General features: G+C 41.4%; 2 protein-coding genes across 3 annotated transcripts in view; one reads left to right on the plus strand and one right to left on the minus strand.

Moving 5' to 3' along the window:
* Window positions 1-4,993, minus strand: part of f13a1b (coagulation factor XIII, A1 polypeptide b) — a 10,483-nt gene extending 5,490 nt beyond the window's left edge. The window contains exons 1-5 of one of the 2 annotated variants that reach the window (XM_018705187.2): window positions 4,852-4,993; window positions 1,459-1,682; window positions 664-852; window positions 267-515; window positions 43-161 (exon numbers count right to left, since the gene is read on the minus strand). In XM_018705187.2, coding sequence (XP_018560703.1) covers window positions 43-161; window positions 267-515; window positions 664-852; window positions 1,459-1,645 — 744 coding nt within the window. In that variant the 5' untranslated portion in view covers window positions 1,646-1,682; window positions 4,852-4,993. The remainder of the gene's footprint in view (window positions 1-42; window positions 162-266; window positions 516-663; window positions 853-1,458; window positions 1,683-4,851) is intronic. The other variant, XM_018705188.2, reaches the window with a different exon arrangement.
* Window positions 4,854-17,158, plus strand: si:dkey-185m8.2 (trichohyalin). The gene is made up of 5 exons (XM_018705186.2): window positions 4,854-4,950; window positions 9,534-9,665; window positions 9,979-9,986; window positions 10,108-10,801; window positions 11,472-17,158. The coding sequence occupies exons 1-5, from the start codon at window positions 4,854-4,856 to the stop codon at window positions 17,069-17,071; spliced, it is 6,531 nt and encodes a 2,176-aa protein (XP_018560702.2). The 3' UTR covers window positions 17,072-17,158.
* The last annotated feature ends 330 nt before the right edge of the window (window positions 17,159-17,488 follow it).

Genomic DNA, 17,488 nt, shown 5'->3' on the forward strand with positions numbered 1-17,488 from the left:
AACAACAAGTCTTGGAAGTTCTTGATTTGCTTTTTCTCCTACCTGTCCATAGTTCCAGTTTCTCTCAGAGATGTCGTCGTAGGCGCCGTGGTAGATGATCCCCATCTCACTCATCACACACTCATCCCTCTCTTTCTCATCATCCAGAAACACAGCATCATCTGAGAAAAGACGACGGATCATGTGGATGTTCAAGAGCCAAAACTTCATGTTCCAGCATCAGTGGTTCAAAAAAAAAGAGTTGTGGTTGTGAGGCCTAAACCCACCTGCCACCCAGGGGTTGAAGAGGATGTAGAGGTCTCGGCTGATGTCCCGTCTGGTCCTGCGGATGCCGTAGGGCGTCGCCACGGCAACGTACATGTGGTATTTCCCCACAATGCAGTCGGCAGCAGGGGTGATGCCCATGGTGATCGTGTTGTCTGATGTGTTTGTGATGCGGCCTGCCCAGGGGCTCTGACGATCCTTAGTGGGGAAGACAGGAATGTAGGTGCCCTTGCTGTACTGTGGGCTGGAGCCTGGGTGAGCACGGAGCATTGGCTGATTTATGTAAGTGAAAACACTTGGATATATACTACACCATGTACAAGAGAGAGAGCCACAGTCAAGTTGTTTTTTGCAGGATGGAAAATATCACTGTTTAGAACTTTAAGACCACAGGCTCACCAATGACAAACTCCACAGCAAACTTGTCTTGAGCAGAATTGAACGGACGGTTGAAGGTGATCTTGACCTCAAACTCCTGTCCTCTGCGGATGATGAGATTGTCAGACTGGTACAACGCGGTGTGGTGATTCATCTTGTTGCTCTCATTCGGCTTCTTCATCATGTCCACGTCTAAGATGTCAAGATACTCTGAATGGACAGAGACAAGGAGAGCAGGATGTCTCAATGGCAGTGTGACCAACACAGTTTATAGTAACGAGAAAAACTTGAAATTAATGAGCACCTAACTTATATTACACTTCTATATCTATGCCTAATATCACATCAGACGGGGGATATAGAGGCAAACCCACTCCTATGATTGTCACAAGTTTTCTCTAATATCAACAATTCATGTTGAGATGTGTGCGTAGAAAACGCCATCAACTATTCATTTGTTTTTATTTGCTGTCATTCTGATGTTCTACTCTAATTTACCACAGAAACTGCTGACACTGCATTCATAAATTCCTGTCACATCTGGATATCAGTCTGTGTGCAGCTCTTTGACAGAAATACAGGCAGCGGCGTTGCAACGAACAGTTTATCCTGTCTGGACGTCATTTATGTGTCAATCATGTGCAGAACCTACTGGAAACTGTGTCATTGCAGGGAAAAAGACTTTATCTTCTCCAGCCAAGACATACTGTGACATCTGTCTTCTCTTCAATTCTGCTTTTGTGAGAGAGATATTTTTCCTAGAAGGGTTGAAGCTAAATTATACAAACACTGTCCACAAACCCCTCCCTCCCTCACCAGTCAGGGGTGGGAGTCCTCTTGGGCCCGGTACACCAAAGTGTTCAAACTCTGGGACGTCGGTTGACTCAGAGTTGGAGCTGGCGATGGGAACTGTGGTGCGGCCACGGTTTATCACCTTGGGAGGGCGTCCAGAGGGTGGAGGGGGGGGATCAGAGGGAGTCGGGGTGACACTTTGATCAGACATGCTGGTAACTGTTCTGTGTGGATGATCCCTCGCAGGACTGGAGGAGGAGAGAAGACAGAGAACAGTGTTTTCATTTATTTTGCACAGTCAAAATTAACAAATCTGGTGCATTTAATGTGATGTCTAAAATATGCTTATACACTAGTTAGTGTCTTTGCAGTTTGTCTGTGCAGTTTCTACAGCCTGAATTCCCATCATGCTCCCTTCATTACTGTGTGGTGGGTGAGTTGTTTTCACACTCATCTGCTTTACATCTGTGGAAAAAGTGAAAATGTGCCTGAGTGTGTGAGTCTGAGTGAGTGACTCCTCATCCCTTCTATTCAAGAGGGAAGGATTTTCAAAATAAAATTAAAATATGAATATGATGAATGTGCATTAATTAATAACTGCAGTTTCACAGTTTTATATGACAAGTGGTTTCCATGTGTATTTGTGGGTTGGGGTAGAGGGGAGTTTACAGTCACTCCCCCTCCTGGTAAAGAACATCAACAGTGTTTGGTGATTTATTTTCACTTGACAAATATTGTCTTGTGTTTTTGCGGTCACAGAAAGAGGAACATTAGTCTTAACCCAGAGCATTAATCATGTCTATTAAAAGACAAAGTTATGTACAACTGGCAAATAAGAGAGTCATTCCCGGTTTTGGAGCCACAGCGATCTTACAGGGTTTTTCTTTTGTGTGATATCATGTTATTATGATCTAATGTTATACAGACAAAAGTGTCCTCCTACACATTAAATTTACTTAAGAAGTTTTGAAATAAACACACAATTCAACCCTCTTGAGTTTCAATAGTAGTGCATGAATACAGATAAACTGGGACTATGTAAGTGAAGCACCTATAAAACACACTTTAAAAAAAAAGTTGACATAGCAGCACTGATATTAGCAGTAACAGTAGCGGTGTTACTCTTAACCACAGTACCACTGGTAGTAGAAGCTGTATTGTAGTAATGGGACGAATATTCCTAAATGTATAAAAGAAATGCCATACTATTGTAGTTAAATACAATTTTGAGATATGTTTCTAGAGAATTTCCATTTTCTGCTACTTCATACTTATTTTTGTAATGTTTTATAAACATCTTCCACCACTGCTAATGTGTCATATTACTTATCATATAGTCTATTTAATCTTCTAGTTATGCAGGATTTTATGTGGGTGTGAAAACATTTGCATATCTAAGTATAAACTTTCTAGTATTTACTATGTGCTGTCGTCAGTGTGTCTGGTCATTCGTCCCCCTGCCAGCCTGCAGAGGGTACACATGTCTATCTCTGCCACTGGTGGTTGAGGTGAGAACAGAGCTTTCACTGTACTAAACGATGACTCATGCGGCCAAACGTCGTCCCAAACTTCTCGCTCTGCGTCCAGCACACGCCCACATTATGCAACACTTAGTCTTTTTCTCAGGCAGGTGTTTGTACCACAAACTTACTTTCTACATAATGTTCACCCTGCATCTTATGAAAACAGCTGTTGTGTATTTAATGGTAAAATCAGTCTTACCACATACTTACATAATCATCATGACAGTAACCCCACCCACCCCCTGGAAACAGGTTTTAGGTAGACCCCATGTGGGCTGAAGGGTTGATGTAATTTCAGTTCTGTTTCATGTTTATGGATTTAATGAGTCACACTGAGGGTCTTTGTTTACATCGATTTTAATGTGTTCACACCCAAAGCGAAGTCTGAAACTAACAGTGTGTTTAATTTCCACAGTGGTCAGTCGGGTTTTAAGGTTGTTTTTGGTTTATTGTTTTCACCTTCATAGAGTAATTACTTTGGTTAACCATGAATAGAAATAACTTCTCCAACTTGTCCAACTACCATTGATGTGACAATTTGTAATGCACCATTATCATGGGCGCTTCCACTGCTGTTGTGGTGGAGAAATCATGATTACATTTCTCTACTATGGCTACAACTAACAATTGTCTTTCTTGACAGTTATTCTCTTGATTAATGGAAAAAAAATCAGAAAATAGTATTAAAAACGGCCTGTCTTTCCCAGAGTACATGGTGATGTCTTCAAATTGCTTGTTTTATGTCGCAGCTCAATATCCAAATAAACTCTGGTTACTATCATACAGGAAAAGACAGAGAAACACTATCAATATTGAGAATCTGACACCAGAAAATAATTAATGACTGATTGATTATCTGTCAACTAATGAATTAAAGGGATAATTGTTTCAGCTCTAATTATTCAATTGAATTAACTTCTACCACTATTACTATTTGAACAACCAGTGCTGCTGCCCTTGGTACTACTCCTATTGCTCTAACTTGTCATATACTTATGCCAGTCTATGTGATATCCAACCAAAAGTAGAAATTATAATATGTTGAGTTGGATTAAGCAGTTTCAGGTTCTGGATTTATTAAGGTTAGTGTAAAAGTACAATCAGCAAAATCCAAAGTATCAAGGACAAAGGTACTCATTATGAACAACAAACCATCTCATCCACTGTAATAATACAATATAATAACAATAGTAAAATGTAGTACATCAAAATTCTACTTAAGCACGGCACTGGAGTGAATGTACTTCATTAATTTTCATCACTGAGCTACAGTTTGCAGTAGAGCAAGTATGTGAAACTTTTTCATTTCTGAGACACTTAATCAGTGACATACGCACACATACATGTTTTTAACACAACTCTGGCAAATGCTGACACAGAAGAAAACCTCCACGTGGGTTTAAAAGCAGAGCTGAGGGTTTTATAGTGAGCCCTGAGTTCACTATAAAACACTCTGCCAAGACCACACTTTTCCCAGCAAAAAACCTGAGTTAAACAGTTTTGGATATATAATATACTTTTTAGAGAGAAAAAATATAAATTTCAATTCAGTATCTGTTGTAGAAGTAGAGCAAACATGTCTCTTATTTGAAGTTGAGAGAGAACCACTGGATTATTGGTTTTAGTTTGAGTGACTGAAGTTTATCAAAAACAGTCAAATCAATCAAAGACAGTCATGAAATGACTATAATGTACAATAGGTTTTGTTAAAGTTACTCTGTAATTTTGAACATTGCACAATAACTGTAAAACTTTTAGAATGACTCTCAGATGTGTCAGCAAATTAATTTGCATCTTCACATCTGGAAGATATAAACAAAACATTAAAGTTACCTAACTGCAAAGGAATTTTGGTGCAATAAAACTGTTGCACCAAAGCAGAACTTTTACTTACGAATGAAAGATTTGTATCTGCTGCACTGCAGAGTGGACACACCTCAGATGAAGCTGGAGAAGCTGCTGTCGGCTGGAGTCAGTCTGCTGCTGCCGCTGCGTCTGTGAGTCCTCTGCTTCTGCTTATATACCCTACAGGGGCAAGGAAGACAGCTATCTGTATGTGAGTGTGTGTATGTGTGTGTGTGTGTGTGTGTGTGTGTGTGTGTGCAGGGAAACAGTGTTGTCCTGGGTGTAACTGGTCAGTCTAACTTGGGAGCAGGATGTGGAATCTACCATCTCTGCACAAACCACAGCTGGATGGGGCTCAGAGAGATAAAGTTACAGACTGATCGAGATGTCTCCGCTCTGCAGCTGTCAGATGGGATAGTTTGATACAGATACACACACACACACACACACACACACACACCACACACACACACACATATCTTCATCTTCTTGACTGCTGAAAGAGTTTGACAAGATCATAGATTCATTCAGATTTCGTGTACGTCTTGTTCTGTTTCACTATTTTTGTCTAATTTTCCAGACAAACTTCAGACCAGACTTAATATCCTAACAACTTTAATGGACTTTTTAAGGTTCCCCTCAGGGTGAATTGTAATAACTTAGACGATCTATTCATCCATTAATTATACCGCTTGTCCTTTTGAGGTTTGCGGGGAAGCCAGTGCCGATCCTGGCTGACGTTGGGTAAGAGGCAGGGTACACTCTGGAGAGATCATCAGTCTATCACAGGGCTGACATATAGAGACAAACACCCATTCACAAATTCACACCTATGGGCAATTTTAGAGTCGTCAATTAATCTAACCTGTATGTCTTTGGACTGTGGGAGGAAGCCAGAGCACCTGAAGGAAACACAGGCAGGCACAGGGAGAACATGCAAACTCTAGGTTCAAACCAGAACCATCCTGCTGTGAGGCGACACAGTTTACTGGTTTGTGAACAAATACCACATATTTCTGTCACTCTCAGCTGTAATTTGTGCTATTTTGCAGATGTTAGCACGCTAACATGCTAAAACAAAATGGAGACTGTGGTTAACCCCTGTGCTTGGGTACAGATGACCCTCACAGAACTGCTATTCTTGTTAAAATCACTATTATTTTAAGTGAGTTTGCCATGAATTTTATTTTAGGTTGAGAAGCTGAAAAAGAATAGTCTTATGCAACATACGGTATGTAATGTCTTAATTTAACATTGCAAATTCTCCATATTTATCTTGCACCCAAATTTATGACTGAATTGTTTGCTCACAGGCCGGTCACTGACTGATATCTATTTCAGCATGTTTGTCTCAGTATTGTTGATTTTAGTATTATTTATCTCAGCATTCTTTGTAGTATCGCTCATTTTAGGGTTTTAATTCTGTCTGTTCGGTAACAGGTGTGGCTGGTGTGCTGGGTGTCCACTCACTTTTGATGGTGGTGTGGTCTGTGGTGACATATTTACTAGTGTGGTGTTTTTATTTGAAGTGTTGGTCATGGGTAGGAAACTCCCAGTGCCCCACCAGTGGGTGTTTGGCTTCTCATCATGGTTTGTCCTGTGCTCTTCTCTCGTGTATGTTTTTTTTATGGTTTTGGCTTTTGTTCTTAATAAATAGCCAATTATGCAACAGGCTCTCTAAATTAAACAACTTCACCACAGAAAAACACATATAAGCGTTTTCTAATCTGACACTTCAACCAACAGGACAACATCATTTGTGTGTGCCTTTGAAAACTGTTCAAACTGTTACAAATCACTGTCTTATAATGTATCAACACTTTAAAGTTTGGTCGGGTTTAGGCACAAAAATGAACAGGTTTGAGATAAAATGCCTTAAAGCAACACTATGCAATTTTTACTGAGCAACAGCAGCCTCCGCAGACACAGGTGGTAATTACATGACACTGGCGCGTTAAATTCTGTTGGGCTCCCAGTCCGAGCTGTTAAGGGAACAGGAAGCAGCTCATGTGCAGAAAACAAAGCCTACTGAGGCAGATGGCTGCTCACCCTGAGTCCGGTTCTGCTCAAGGTTTCTGCTTTAAAAGGAAGTTGTTCCTTGCCACCGTCACCTAGTGCTTGCTCTTGGTGGGAAGTGTTGAGTCTCTCTCTGTGAATATAATAATACAAAGAGTACGGTCTAGACCTGCTCTATATTAAGAGGTGCCTTGACATAACTTCTGTTGTGATTTGGTGCTATATAAATAAAATTGACCTGACTTGACTTGATTCAGCAAAGAAACAATCACACTGTCCACTCAGGTCACGACAGCATTTGGCTAATCTGATTGACCGAGAACATCTGAATAGTTAATGTTACTTTATTACTTCAGTTACTTTGACAGTACTACAGTCACTGATATTGTTGCTACTATGTAATATTATCAGCATTATTCCTTCCACTGTTGCCACCATTTCCCTCCTGTGATTACTCCTACATTACTTCCTCTGATACCACTACTTAACTACTAAGACCACTCTCTGCATTCACTCTAGCATCTACTCAGTTTTCTTTTCCACACTGGCTCTGATACTGTGTTGAAGGGTCGTAAAAAACAAGAAATGAGTCCAAACACAATAAAAGGCACAAAAGTCCCTCTGCTGATGAGCCAGTGGAGCCACCACATTTGGTTGTGCAAATGATTTCCCTCTCACTCATTCAATCATCTGCCTCTACCAAGAGTTTCCATCAGTACTACCCAAAATATGAACATAAAATACAGTTTAATTTCCCTCTTAAGCAGAGAGATGTGTGCTCCTAACATTTAAAACTGATTGGAAAAAATGGATTAGATCTACAACCTTTACTTTAAAACTGATTCAGATGTGGAAACAGCTAAAAATACCCACAAGCTCCATCACAGAATAACATCACAGGGAACACTGCTCTGTATGTTTCAGGTTTTCACATTTCCACCACTTATCTTCTTGATTGACCAATTCATTTCAGGGGCAAACTAATCAGCAGATGCCAATGCAAATGTAGCATATATGTTACATTAAAAAGAGCAACTGTGAGCTTCAGTGCTGATGGTCGAATATTTTGGGGGCTGTTTTTTATTCATGATATGGAGTCTGTTAGATGCCAGGCTGCCTCATATTTGGAGAGAAGTGCTGCTGCAGGGAGTCCAATAAAAAGTAATTCATTTGACATTTACGAAAAGCAGCACACATGTGAAAAAGGCATCCATCATGGCAATATTCACCAAACAGACCTCAAAACAACTCCGCTTGGGTTAATGGTGCCAAATCAATACGGCTGATTCAGTCCTTTCCATAAACAGGGTTTGTTTTTATTAACCCTGACTGTTGCTGAAGGAAAGGGTGAATCATAAAAGACGTGATCTAATGTGTGTTTATGTGTGTTTTCATGCGTACGGACTGGACTGGACATGAGAACATGTACCATGTATGCAGCCAGGGACGTCACACAGCCAAGGTGCAGCGACAGCAAGCAGTTCTGACCGCGAGCATGATGAAAGGGTATTGGCTCTTCACACAATATGACAACTGTTAGAAAACAAATGTATCTCTATCCTAGATTATGGCAAATTACAGCTACACGGCTCATCAATCATTAGCTGTTCTGTTTTGCTCTGTTGATTTGGCATTTGTCGTATTACGCTTAGGAAACACCACAAAACCAAAACTGATGGAAGAAAGTACAATCACAGGCATACTGTGGAAAAGTTAGACATTATCTATCTACAGAAATAAAGTTAATTCAATAAATAAATAAGCAAACTATATCTGCTCTACATAATTTTACCACAAGGTCCATTTAGTAGCTGTTGTAGATCTTTTGATCATATCACAAGATCTTCATCAACAGATGTTATCATGAGAATTGGAGTTTTTCTCGAGCATGCTGGCTTAAAAGAAGAGTTTAAAAGTCATTCATGATGCTGAAAATAAACATATCACATGGTGAAGATCACGTGATATGATCAAAAACTTCAGAACAGTTACTACCATGGCAGGTTTTTCTTTCTCAGCTGCCGTTTCCAGGAATTAGGACTGGTTACTTACTGGTTTTACTCTGAAGTGTAACAGTGAATAAATTAGGGAACATGAAGCTTGTATGTTGATGTTCAGATAAGCTTAATGCAAGTTGTTCTTCCTCATTTACTCATCACAATTATAGATTACTGTGGTATTTCATAATTTCCACTTTGTATAAAACCAGCTTCCGTCTGCTGTTTGCTCACTGTCGTCCCTTTGTCCTTTAAGGTATGCAGACAAAATTTGAGGCAGGAACTCTTAACCACAAGGCTAAGTTAGCTCTCTATCACTTCGCTGGTGGGAAAGGAAACAGAAGTGCCACACATTTACCACAGGACAACGTCTGACAGCGCTGAGCCCTGCAGCTCTCATTATGAAGCCTGCATGTGTGTCTCAGCACGCACACATTTCTGCTGTACATGTACAATATATACACACATGAACGAATCCTTGCAAGTGTGCGCAGCATGCATGTTTGTTCTGCAAACATGTGCATGTTTAAATGTGTCATAGAAGCTCACTCTGCCACCTCCCAACTTCCTGTCGTCTTAAGTGAATGCACGTTAGAAAACCACAGGTGAGTCACATGACAGGGCAAGTCTTCCACTTTGTGTGTTCAGTTTTCACAGCACGAACCCTCGTTTTAGATCGGTTGTAATCACAGTGTTTCTGTTCACTTTCGCAATGAAGCTGCAGAAATTCTTCCTGTAAGACTCACAGGAACCAAAAAGAGGAAGAGGAAGGACAAGAGGAAGGCAGTGACCAGTGAAGTGATGGACACGACAGATGAGAGCCTCAGTCTAATCACCGTGCCGAATGGTGGTGAGTATGTTGTTGAGCTCTTCTTCTTCTTAGTTGGTTTAAATTCTGTACATTTAAAATAAACTTGTAAAGATGTACCTTACTCTAAGGCTACAGCAAAGCAGATTATACAAATTTGTACTTTCTGACAGCAAACTATAATTCATATGTTCAGGTATTTCATAATAAGAACATGCACAATAATTTATAAGAAAAGCGTAACAATCAGTTGTGGTTCTTGAGGTAAAACAATGAAAAACAAGCATTAATTCAGATGTAGAGCAGAGACTAGATGACTGATAATTGTCACACTTCTGTGTTTTGTATCATTCAGCTTATCCGGTACGATGCACTGAGGAAGTACTTCTCAATTTCTTCACAGATGAGAGTCTGCAGGCGGCCATGGACTCACAACCCTCTGCTTCAAACAGCGTCCCTCCCGCTCTCTCAGAGCTTAGACTAGGTCCTCCTGGGCCGGAAAGGAGCAGGGAAGAGTGCGGCAGGCAACACCATCCTGGGAGGAGTGGGAGGGTTCGAGAGTGGGAAGCCCACAGAGGAGTGTGTGAAAAGGCGAGCTGATGTAGAAGGGAGAAAAGTAACGGTGGTGGACACACCTGGGTGGGAGTGGTACTACCCGCTCAACAGCACCCCCAACTGGGTGAGGAGAGAAACTTTACGGAGTGTCTCGCTTTGCCCTCCTGGACCCCACGCTGTGCTTCTGGTGGTTCGGTCCTGTGCCTCTGTGACTGATGCCTATATCATGGAGATAGAGGAGCACCTGGAGCCGCTGGGAAAAGGAGTCTGGGGGCATACCATGCTGCTGTTCACCAGGGGAGATGAACTGGGCCTGACAACCATGGAGCAACGAATTCTGACAAGCGGCCCAGCTCTTCAGAGACTCCTCCAGAAGTGTGGGAACAGATACCACGTCGTGAACAATCGGAGTAAAGGAGACGGGACACAGGTTAAAGAGCTGATAAGGAAGCTGGAGCAAATGGTGGAGGGGAAGAAAGATGGCCACAGTCATTTGGAGATGGATAGTACTGTTGTGTTGGGTTTGGAAGCAGACGGGAAGAGGAGAGCCAGGGAGAGGAGGAAGAAACAGAGGCAGATGGAGGCACAGATGCAGAGAGGGACCATCAAAGCTGCTCTTACCAGTGAGTTCTCCAGTCTGTTTGATTTATAAAAGTCTCAAGTCCTCTCAAGTACATGAAATAGGCACAGTAATAAGGCACAGAAAGTGTTTAATGCAAATGTTCCAAAACTGACTGCAGTCTTATTGGAAAATATGTGAATGTGATGCAAATATGCAAATATGTAATCAACATGTTTTCTACTAATGATAAATCAAATGGATGACACTTTAGTTTGAAAGGACCATCCTACGGAGCATTTTTAGCCTCATTTAGCCTCATTACTTTTGTCTTATGACTTGAAATGTCTTATGTGGTTGATTTTCACTGATTTCATTAAAAATGTGAAATCACTTACAGCAGAAATATAATAAATATTATAATAATATAATTACATGCTAATGCAGCTATGTTTCTGCTGGCATCAGTTTAGTGGTCAAAAGACCTCACTCACTTCAATCACTTACCATTTATTGTATGATTGGGTTTCACCAATTTCCTTGACTATAACAATAAAAACACTCTAATAAACCCACTATTCATTACCTACACCGCACCAAACAGCAGTTAGACAAAGTTAGCAACTAGTTGGCGACAACAGTTAAACATCTAGCTAATAGCCAAAAACATTTTGTAAGCTAATGAGTAAAAATATTTATGTTTTATTGAAAATCTGTACCTTTGTTCCTGCCAGGTGATGGTCCTCAGGGTTCCGAGCTAGATGCTCATCAGTCTTTCTCCAAGGCTCCTCGACGTCTACCTGAGGTTAGGCTGGTTCTCTTGGGCGAGCGCGAAACTGGGAAGAGTTCTGCTGGGAATACTATCCTCGGCAAAACAGGCTTCTTCCAAGCGGGTGCAGTGACAGAGGAGTGCATCCGTCATCAAGCGGAGGTGGCCATGCGGCTGGTGACGGTGGTGGACACACCGGGCTGGGAGGCAGGTGTGGCAGGTGCTACAACGGAGAGAGTGAAGAGGGAAATTGTTAGTAGTGTGGCCTTGTGTCCACCAGGGCCCCACGCACTCCTGGTGACTCTGAGGGTGGACACACTGGTGAGGGCAGGACATGTGAGGGAACATCTGGAGCTTTTGGGCGAGGGTGTATGGAGACACACAATCTTGCTGTTCACCCACGGTGATCAGCTTCGAGAGGGGGTGGATATTGAGCAGCACATCCAGGGTGGGGGCAGGGACCTGCAGTGGCTGCTGGAGAAATGCAGGCGCAGGTACCATGTCATCAGCAGTGTAGATGGAGGAGGAAGAGGAGGCTCCGCTAAGGTGACAGAGCTCCTGGAGAAAGTGGAAAAGATGGCGACAATGAACAGGTGTGAGGCTTTCTCCTCTTTGGTTCAAGAGGTCAGGGATCTGAGCCAGCAGAGGAATGAAAAGTTCAACCAGCGCCTGAAGGAGATAGGAGACAAGATGCTTCGTCAGGAGGTGGAGTTGAAGAATATGAGAGAGCGGGAGATGAAAAGCATTAGATGGTTCTTTGATAGGAAGAAGAAGGTGAAATCACCTGGGAAAGCTGACATTCAAAGGGAAGAGGAGGAGGATGAAGACAGGAGGATTGGCGATAGGAAGAATGATATTGGTGAGCTAGAAGAGAGGATGCGATGGCTGACAGAGGACAAAGAAAGAGAAGTTCAGGATCTTAGCCTTGAAAATGAGAGAATCGGTGTGGCACTGAAACAGAGTAATCAAGAGAGGGACAATGCAATGCTTAGCCTGGAGCTAAAAGAAAGGGAGATTGAGGAGCTGAAAGAAAGAATTGACGAGCAGCAACTGAAGCTGCTTGACCTTGAACGTGCTGGTGTAGAAAACGAACATGAGAGAAAACAGAGGGAGGATGCCATTAGAGCAAAGACGCAAGAGTGGAGGAACGAAGTGGAGAAATTGGAAGAAACTGTAGAGCTGCACAAAAAAGAGAAAGCAGAGTGGATGGAAAAAGCAGATTCTTTAAAAGCAGAAATGGATAAGACAAAAAGACACTATAATGATGTTCTTGAGAGAAAAGAACAAGAAAATAACAGGGAGATGACAAAGCTGGAAGAAAAACTGAAAAAAGAGATGGAAATAAAAATGTCCGAGAAAGACAAAGAGCAGGACGAACTAAGAAAGAAAGCCTCAGAGGAAAAGCAGATAACTCTTGATAATGCAAAACAATATGAAAAAGATATGGAAAGAAAAGTTGAAGAAATGAAAGCACAACATAAGGCAGAAATAGAGAAGAAAATGCAAGAGAGAGAAAAAGCAATTCAAGACATAAAACTACAGCATCAGGAGGAGATGGCCAGAAAAATTGGTGAAATTGAAAAAATGATGAAGACAACCAGATTTCGACACCAGGAAGAAATTGACCAGAATTTGAAAGAAAGAGCACATGATATGGAAAGGGTCAAACAACAGCATGAAAATGAAATAAGGGACATGCAGCAAGAAAAGCAGAGAGAGATTACAGATTTGAAAAAGCAGTTTGCAAAAGAAAATGAGGAACACCTACAAGCAAAAAAGAAAGAGATTGCAGAGCTGGAACAAAAGTACCAAGCCGAAATAAAAGACAAAATGCAAGAAAATGAAAAAGACAAGGAGATGATTGATCTAAATCACAAAAAAGACATGGCACAAAAGATGCAAGAGAAAGAAAAGGAAACAGAAGCCTTAAAACTGCAGCATCAGGAAGAACTGACCAGAAAAATCAATGACATGGAGAAACTAATGGAGGCAAGGAAGGCTGAACATCAGAAAGAAATAGACAGAAAAGTGAAAGAAAACAAAGAAGATGTAGAAAGGCTGCAACAACAGTACATGAAAAAAGTAAAGAACATAGAGGAGGAAAGAGAGAGAGAGACTGTGGAGCTGAAAGAACAATTTGCAAAAGAAACTGAGAAACAATTGCAGGAAAGACAAAGAGAGATAAGAGAGTTAGAACAAAAGTATGCAGCCAAAATAGAAGAAAATGTGCTACAACATGAAAAAGAGAAAGAAATGATTAATCAAGCTAATGAAAAACACATTTTGGAAAAACTGCAAGAAAGAGACAGGCTAACAGAAGAGTTAAAACGTCAGCATGTTAATGAAGTTGAGGGAAAAAAGCAAGAAAGTCAGAAGGAAAAAGAAAGATACGAGAAAGAGATGGAGAAAAGGATGGAGGAAAAGGAGAAGGAGGTTGAGGGGATGAAACTCAATGTCAAAGAACTTAAGGAAAAGCTGCAACAAAAAGAAGAGAAAGAAAGAGATCATCTAAACTACTGCAACGAACTGGAGCAAAGACTGGACGAAAAACAAAAAGAAATTGAGGAGATGAAGCTAAATGTCAAAGAAATGAAGGAGAAACTGCAACAAAAGGAAGAGACAGAAATAAATCATTTAAATAACAAGAAAGAGATGGAGCAAAGACTGGAAGAAAAAGAAAGAGAAATAGAAGAGACAAAAGAACAGTTAAAACAACTTGAGCAAACCCTGCGACAGACAGAGGAGGAAAGAGAAACAGATCGATTAAATCACAAGAGACAGATTGAGCAAAAACTGGGAGAAAACGAACGAGTGATAGAAAAGTTGAACCAGCATATAAAGGATATTGAAGAAATCCTGCAAAGAAAAGAAGAGGAGAGAGGTGAGATAATTCTAAACCAAAAGAAAGAGGCAGAGCAACGACTGCGAGACAAAGAGAGAGAGATGGATGAGATGAAATTACAGCTTTTAAATGAAATGGAGAGAAAAGTAAAAGAAAAGGAAGCGGAGATTGAGGGTATTAAACAGCAGGCTGACTCCAGGGAGACGAGATGGAGAGAAGAGCAGAAGAGAAAGGATGAGAAAGGAGAAAATGAGATGAACAAGCTGATAAAAATCATCGATGAGAAAAATAAAGAACTAACACAAGCACAGTGTCTTCTTGCACAGAGAGACACTGAAGTGAATGAAGCGAAAACGACATGCGCAAGCTACTTAAAAGAAATTGAAGACCTGAAAGAAAGCAATGAAAACCAGACCTCCAGTATCATCGAGATACAGCAGCGTCACACAGAGCAGGAGAGGAAAAAAGATGCTGAAATGATGGAAAAACTGCAGGAGAAAGAAGAGGAGCTCGAGCACCTGAGGCAAAAAGACAGAGAGAACGAGAAAGAGATCGTCCAAATGAAGCTAACAATTGAGCAAACTAAGTCAGAGCTGAAGAATCTCACCAATAAGATGGAAAAGGAGATGACGAGCATGATTCAGGAATATGAAAAGGAGATTGCTAGAAGAAACGAGAACATAGAATCGATTACAAAGGAGAAGGATGATGCTATAACTTGTTTGGAGGAAGGTCGACAAAGGATTTCAGACGTCACCGAAAAATACGAGGAAAGTCAAAAGAGAGCAGAGGAGCTGCAGGAGCAAAATGAGAAGATGAGGAAGGAGATGGACAATCTTAAAATAAAGTATGAGGAGCTGACGGAGAGTGAAGAAGAAGTTAGAAGACATGTCAGGGGATATGAGGAGCAGGTGAAGAGCAAAGAATCTGAAATCCAAAGCATTCTTGAGGAGAGAGATCTGGAGATCAGAGCATTAAAAGAGGCAAATGATGAACTGGAAGTGGAGATAGAAAGGATGAAAGAGAGAGAAGATGACACAAAAATGGAGATGAATGAGCTGAGAGAGAATTTTGAGAGACAGCTGATGGAGAAACAGAATGAGTTCAGAACTAAAGGTGAGGAATTCTTGAAAAGGGAACAAGAAGTAGGGGAAAGGGAACAGAACCAGAGTAGAAATGAAGAAGAGTTGAGCAAACGAGGACTTCAATTGGATGCAAAAGAGGTAGAGCTTGTTGAAAGGGAGGCGAAACTTGAAAGTAAGGAACAAGAACTTAGAGGACTAGAAGTGAATCTAGAGATAAGGCAAAAACAGCGAGAGGAGATAGATCAGTATGAGCAAGATGTGAAAATGAAAGCACAGAGTATTGAGATAAAGGAGAGGGAGATAGACAGTTTGTTAAGACTTCTGGAGGGTACACAGAAAGAGCTAAGCTCTCACGGCCAGGATCTTCAGAAGAAGGTAAGAGGGTTGAAAGACCAGGGGAAAGAGCTAAAAGACAGGGAGCATTACTTAAAAAATGAAGAGCAGGAGTTGCTCAATTGGAAGTCAGAGCTGCAGATGCGAAATGAGCATGTACACTCTACAACTCAGCAGTTAGATGAGATGGGGAGAGACTTGGCTTTTCTGAAAGACGAGCTTCACAAAAAAGAGAAACATTTAAAAATGTCACTTCAAAAATTGAACAAATGGGAGCAGAATCTTGCAGCACGAGAGGCAGAGTTGCGTAAAAGAGAGCAAAGACATTTAGGGAATGGGCAGCATGAGGCTGAGGACAACATGAGAGTTCACGAGGAGAGTTTCTTCAGTCAGGAAGCTGAGGTTGAGAGCTCAGAAGATGACGTCCATGTAATGTACCAAGAGGTCAGTGAGAGAAGGGGAAACAGAGGAGGAAGAGAGGCAGATAAAGGAGAAAGCACAAAGGATAGGGAGGATCAGAGGATGAAAACAGCACTGTCAGCTGCAGAGAGCAATAACTGTCATCTTGAAACACTGAAAGAGATAGAGATGGCTGATAAAAAGGAAGGGATGAGAGGAAGAGGAGCAGAGTCGAGGAAGAAAAGAGGCAGAGAGGACCTGGAAAGGCAGAGGGTCAGCAGGGATTTGAGGTTGTTTTCTCAGAGTCAGGGTCACAGAAGTTCAAACAACACAAACTCAGCTGGAGGGTCAGATTTGAGAGTGGTGGTGTTAGGAGAGTCCTGGTCGCCCTGCTCCCCAGCCGGAATCACCATCCTTGGTGGAGAAGCGTCCGAACTCGATGGCTCTACCTTCAGGTCTTGGAGAGGTCAGATCGCTGGGAGACACTTCGCTGTTGTAGAGCCGCTGGGTTTGAGGTGGCGAGACGGTCCAGACCCAACAAAAACATCACAGAGTCTTCTGGACAGCATCTCCTGGTGTCACCCAGGACCTCACATCGTCCTCCTGCTCATGCCTGCCTTCTTAACCTGCACACAAAAGTACAGGAGAGCTGTGGAGGAGCACATGGGTTTGTTTGGGGAGGAGATTTGGCAGCACACCCTGGTGCTGTTCACATGGGGGGAAACTTTAGGGGTGAGCGCAGAGCAGCACATCCTGAGGAACGGGGAACTGATGGGGCTCATAGAGAGATGTGGGGGCAGGTATCATGTGCTGACAAGCAAGAAAACCAACTGTGTGACTGAAGGATTGTTTGAAAAGATGGAGAATATAGTGGCTTTGAACAGCAGAGAACAGTGTTTGGTGTAGATATCTAATGAGACCGTATGAATTTATCATGTAAATACTGTGTTTTTTTATGTTATGTGAATATCTTCCAATAAATTTAAGAATGAAGTACTCTGGTCTTTTGTTCAAGCAAAAATATCAATACCACAATATGAAAATTTCCATTTACAAACACATTTAAGTTAAGCACATAACAATACAAGTCAATGAATCTCAACTTAAGTTGAGATCTAAATAATTAAACCAAGAGCTAATTTAATTCCCTAACCTTTGCTTTTTTGTTGAAATATTGACTACTTGTATGGACCTGGGTATCATATAATTATTAAAATTAAAACCATCTGAAAAGTTTAGAGGGGAAATCACTCTTTGTTGGACCAGCTCACAAATCAGAAATAGGACAAGGGGCCTCACTCAGCAAGGATCACAAGACTGAGA

The sequence above is a fragment of the Lates calcarifer genome, linkage group LG14 (genome assembly GCF_001640805.2).
Source record: "Lates calcarifer isolate ASB-BC8 linkage group LG14, TLL_Latcal_v3, whole genome shotgun sequence".
Taxonomy (NCBI): Eukaryota; Metazoa; Chordata; class Actinopteri; family Centropomidae; genus Lates; species Lates calcarifer.

Coding starts and splice junctions, on each gene's coding strand:
- si:dkey-185m8.2 (XM_018705186.2), top strand. CDS start 4,854: ATGAAAGATTTGTATCTGCTGCACTGCAGAGTGGACACACCTCAGATG. Junction 4,951..9,533: donor CAGTCTGCTGCTGCCGCTGC/GTCTGTGAGTCC, acceptor TTCGCAATGAAG/CTGCAGAAATTCTTCCTGTA. Junction 10,802..11,471: donor CATCAAAGCTGCTCTTACCA/GTGAGTTCTCCA, acceptor TGTTCCTGCCAG/GTGATGGTCCTCAGGGTTCC.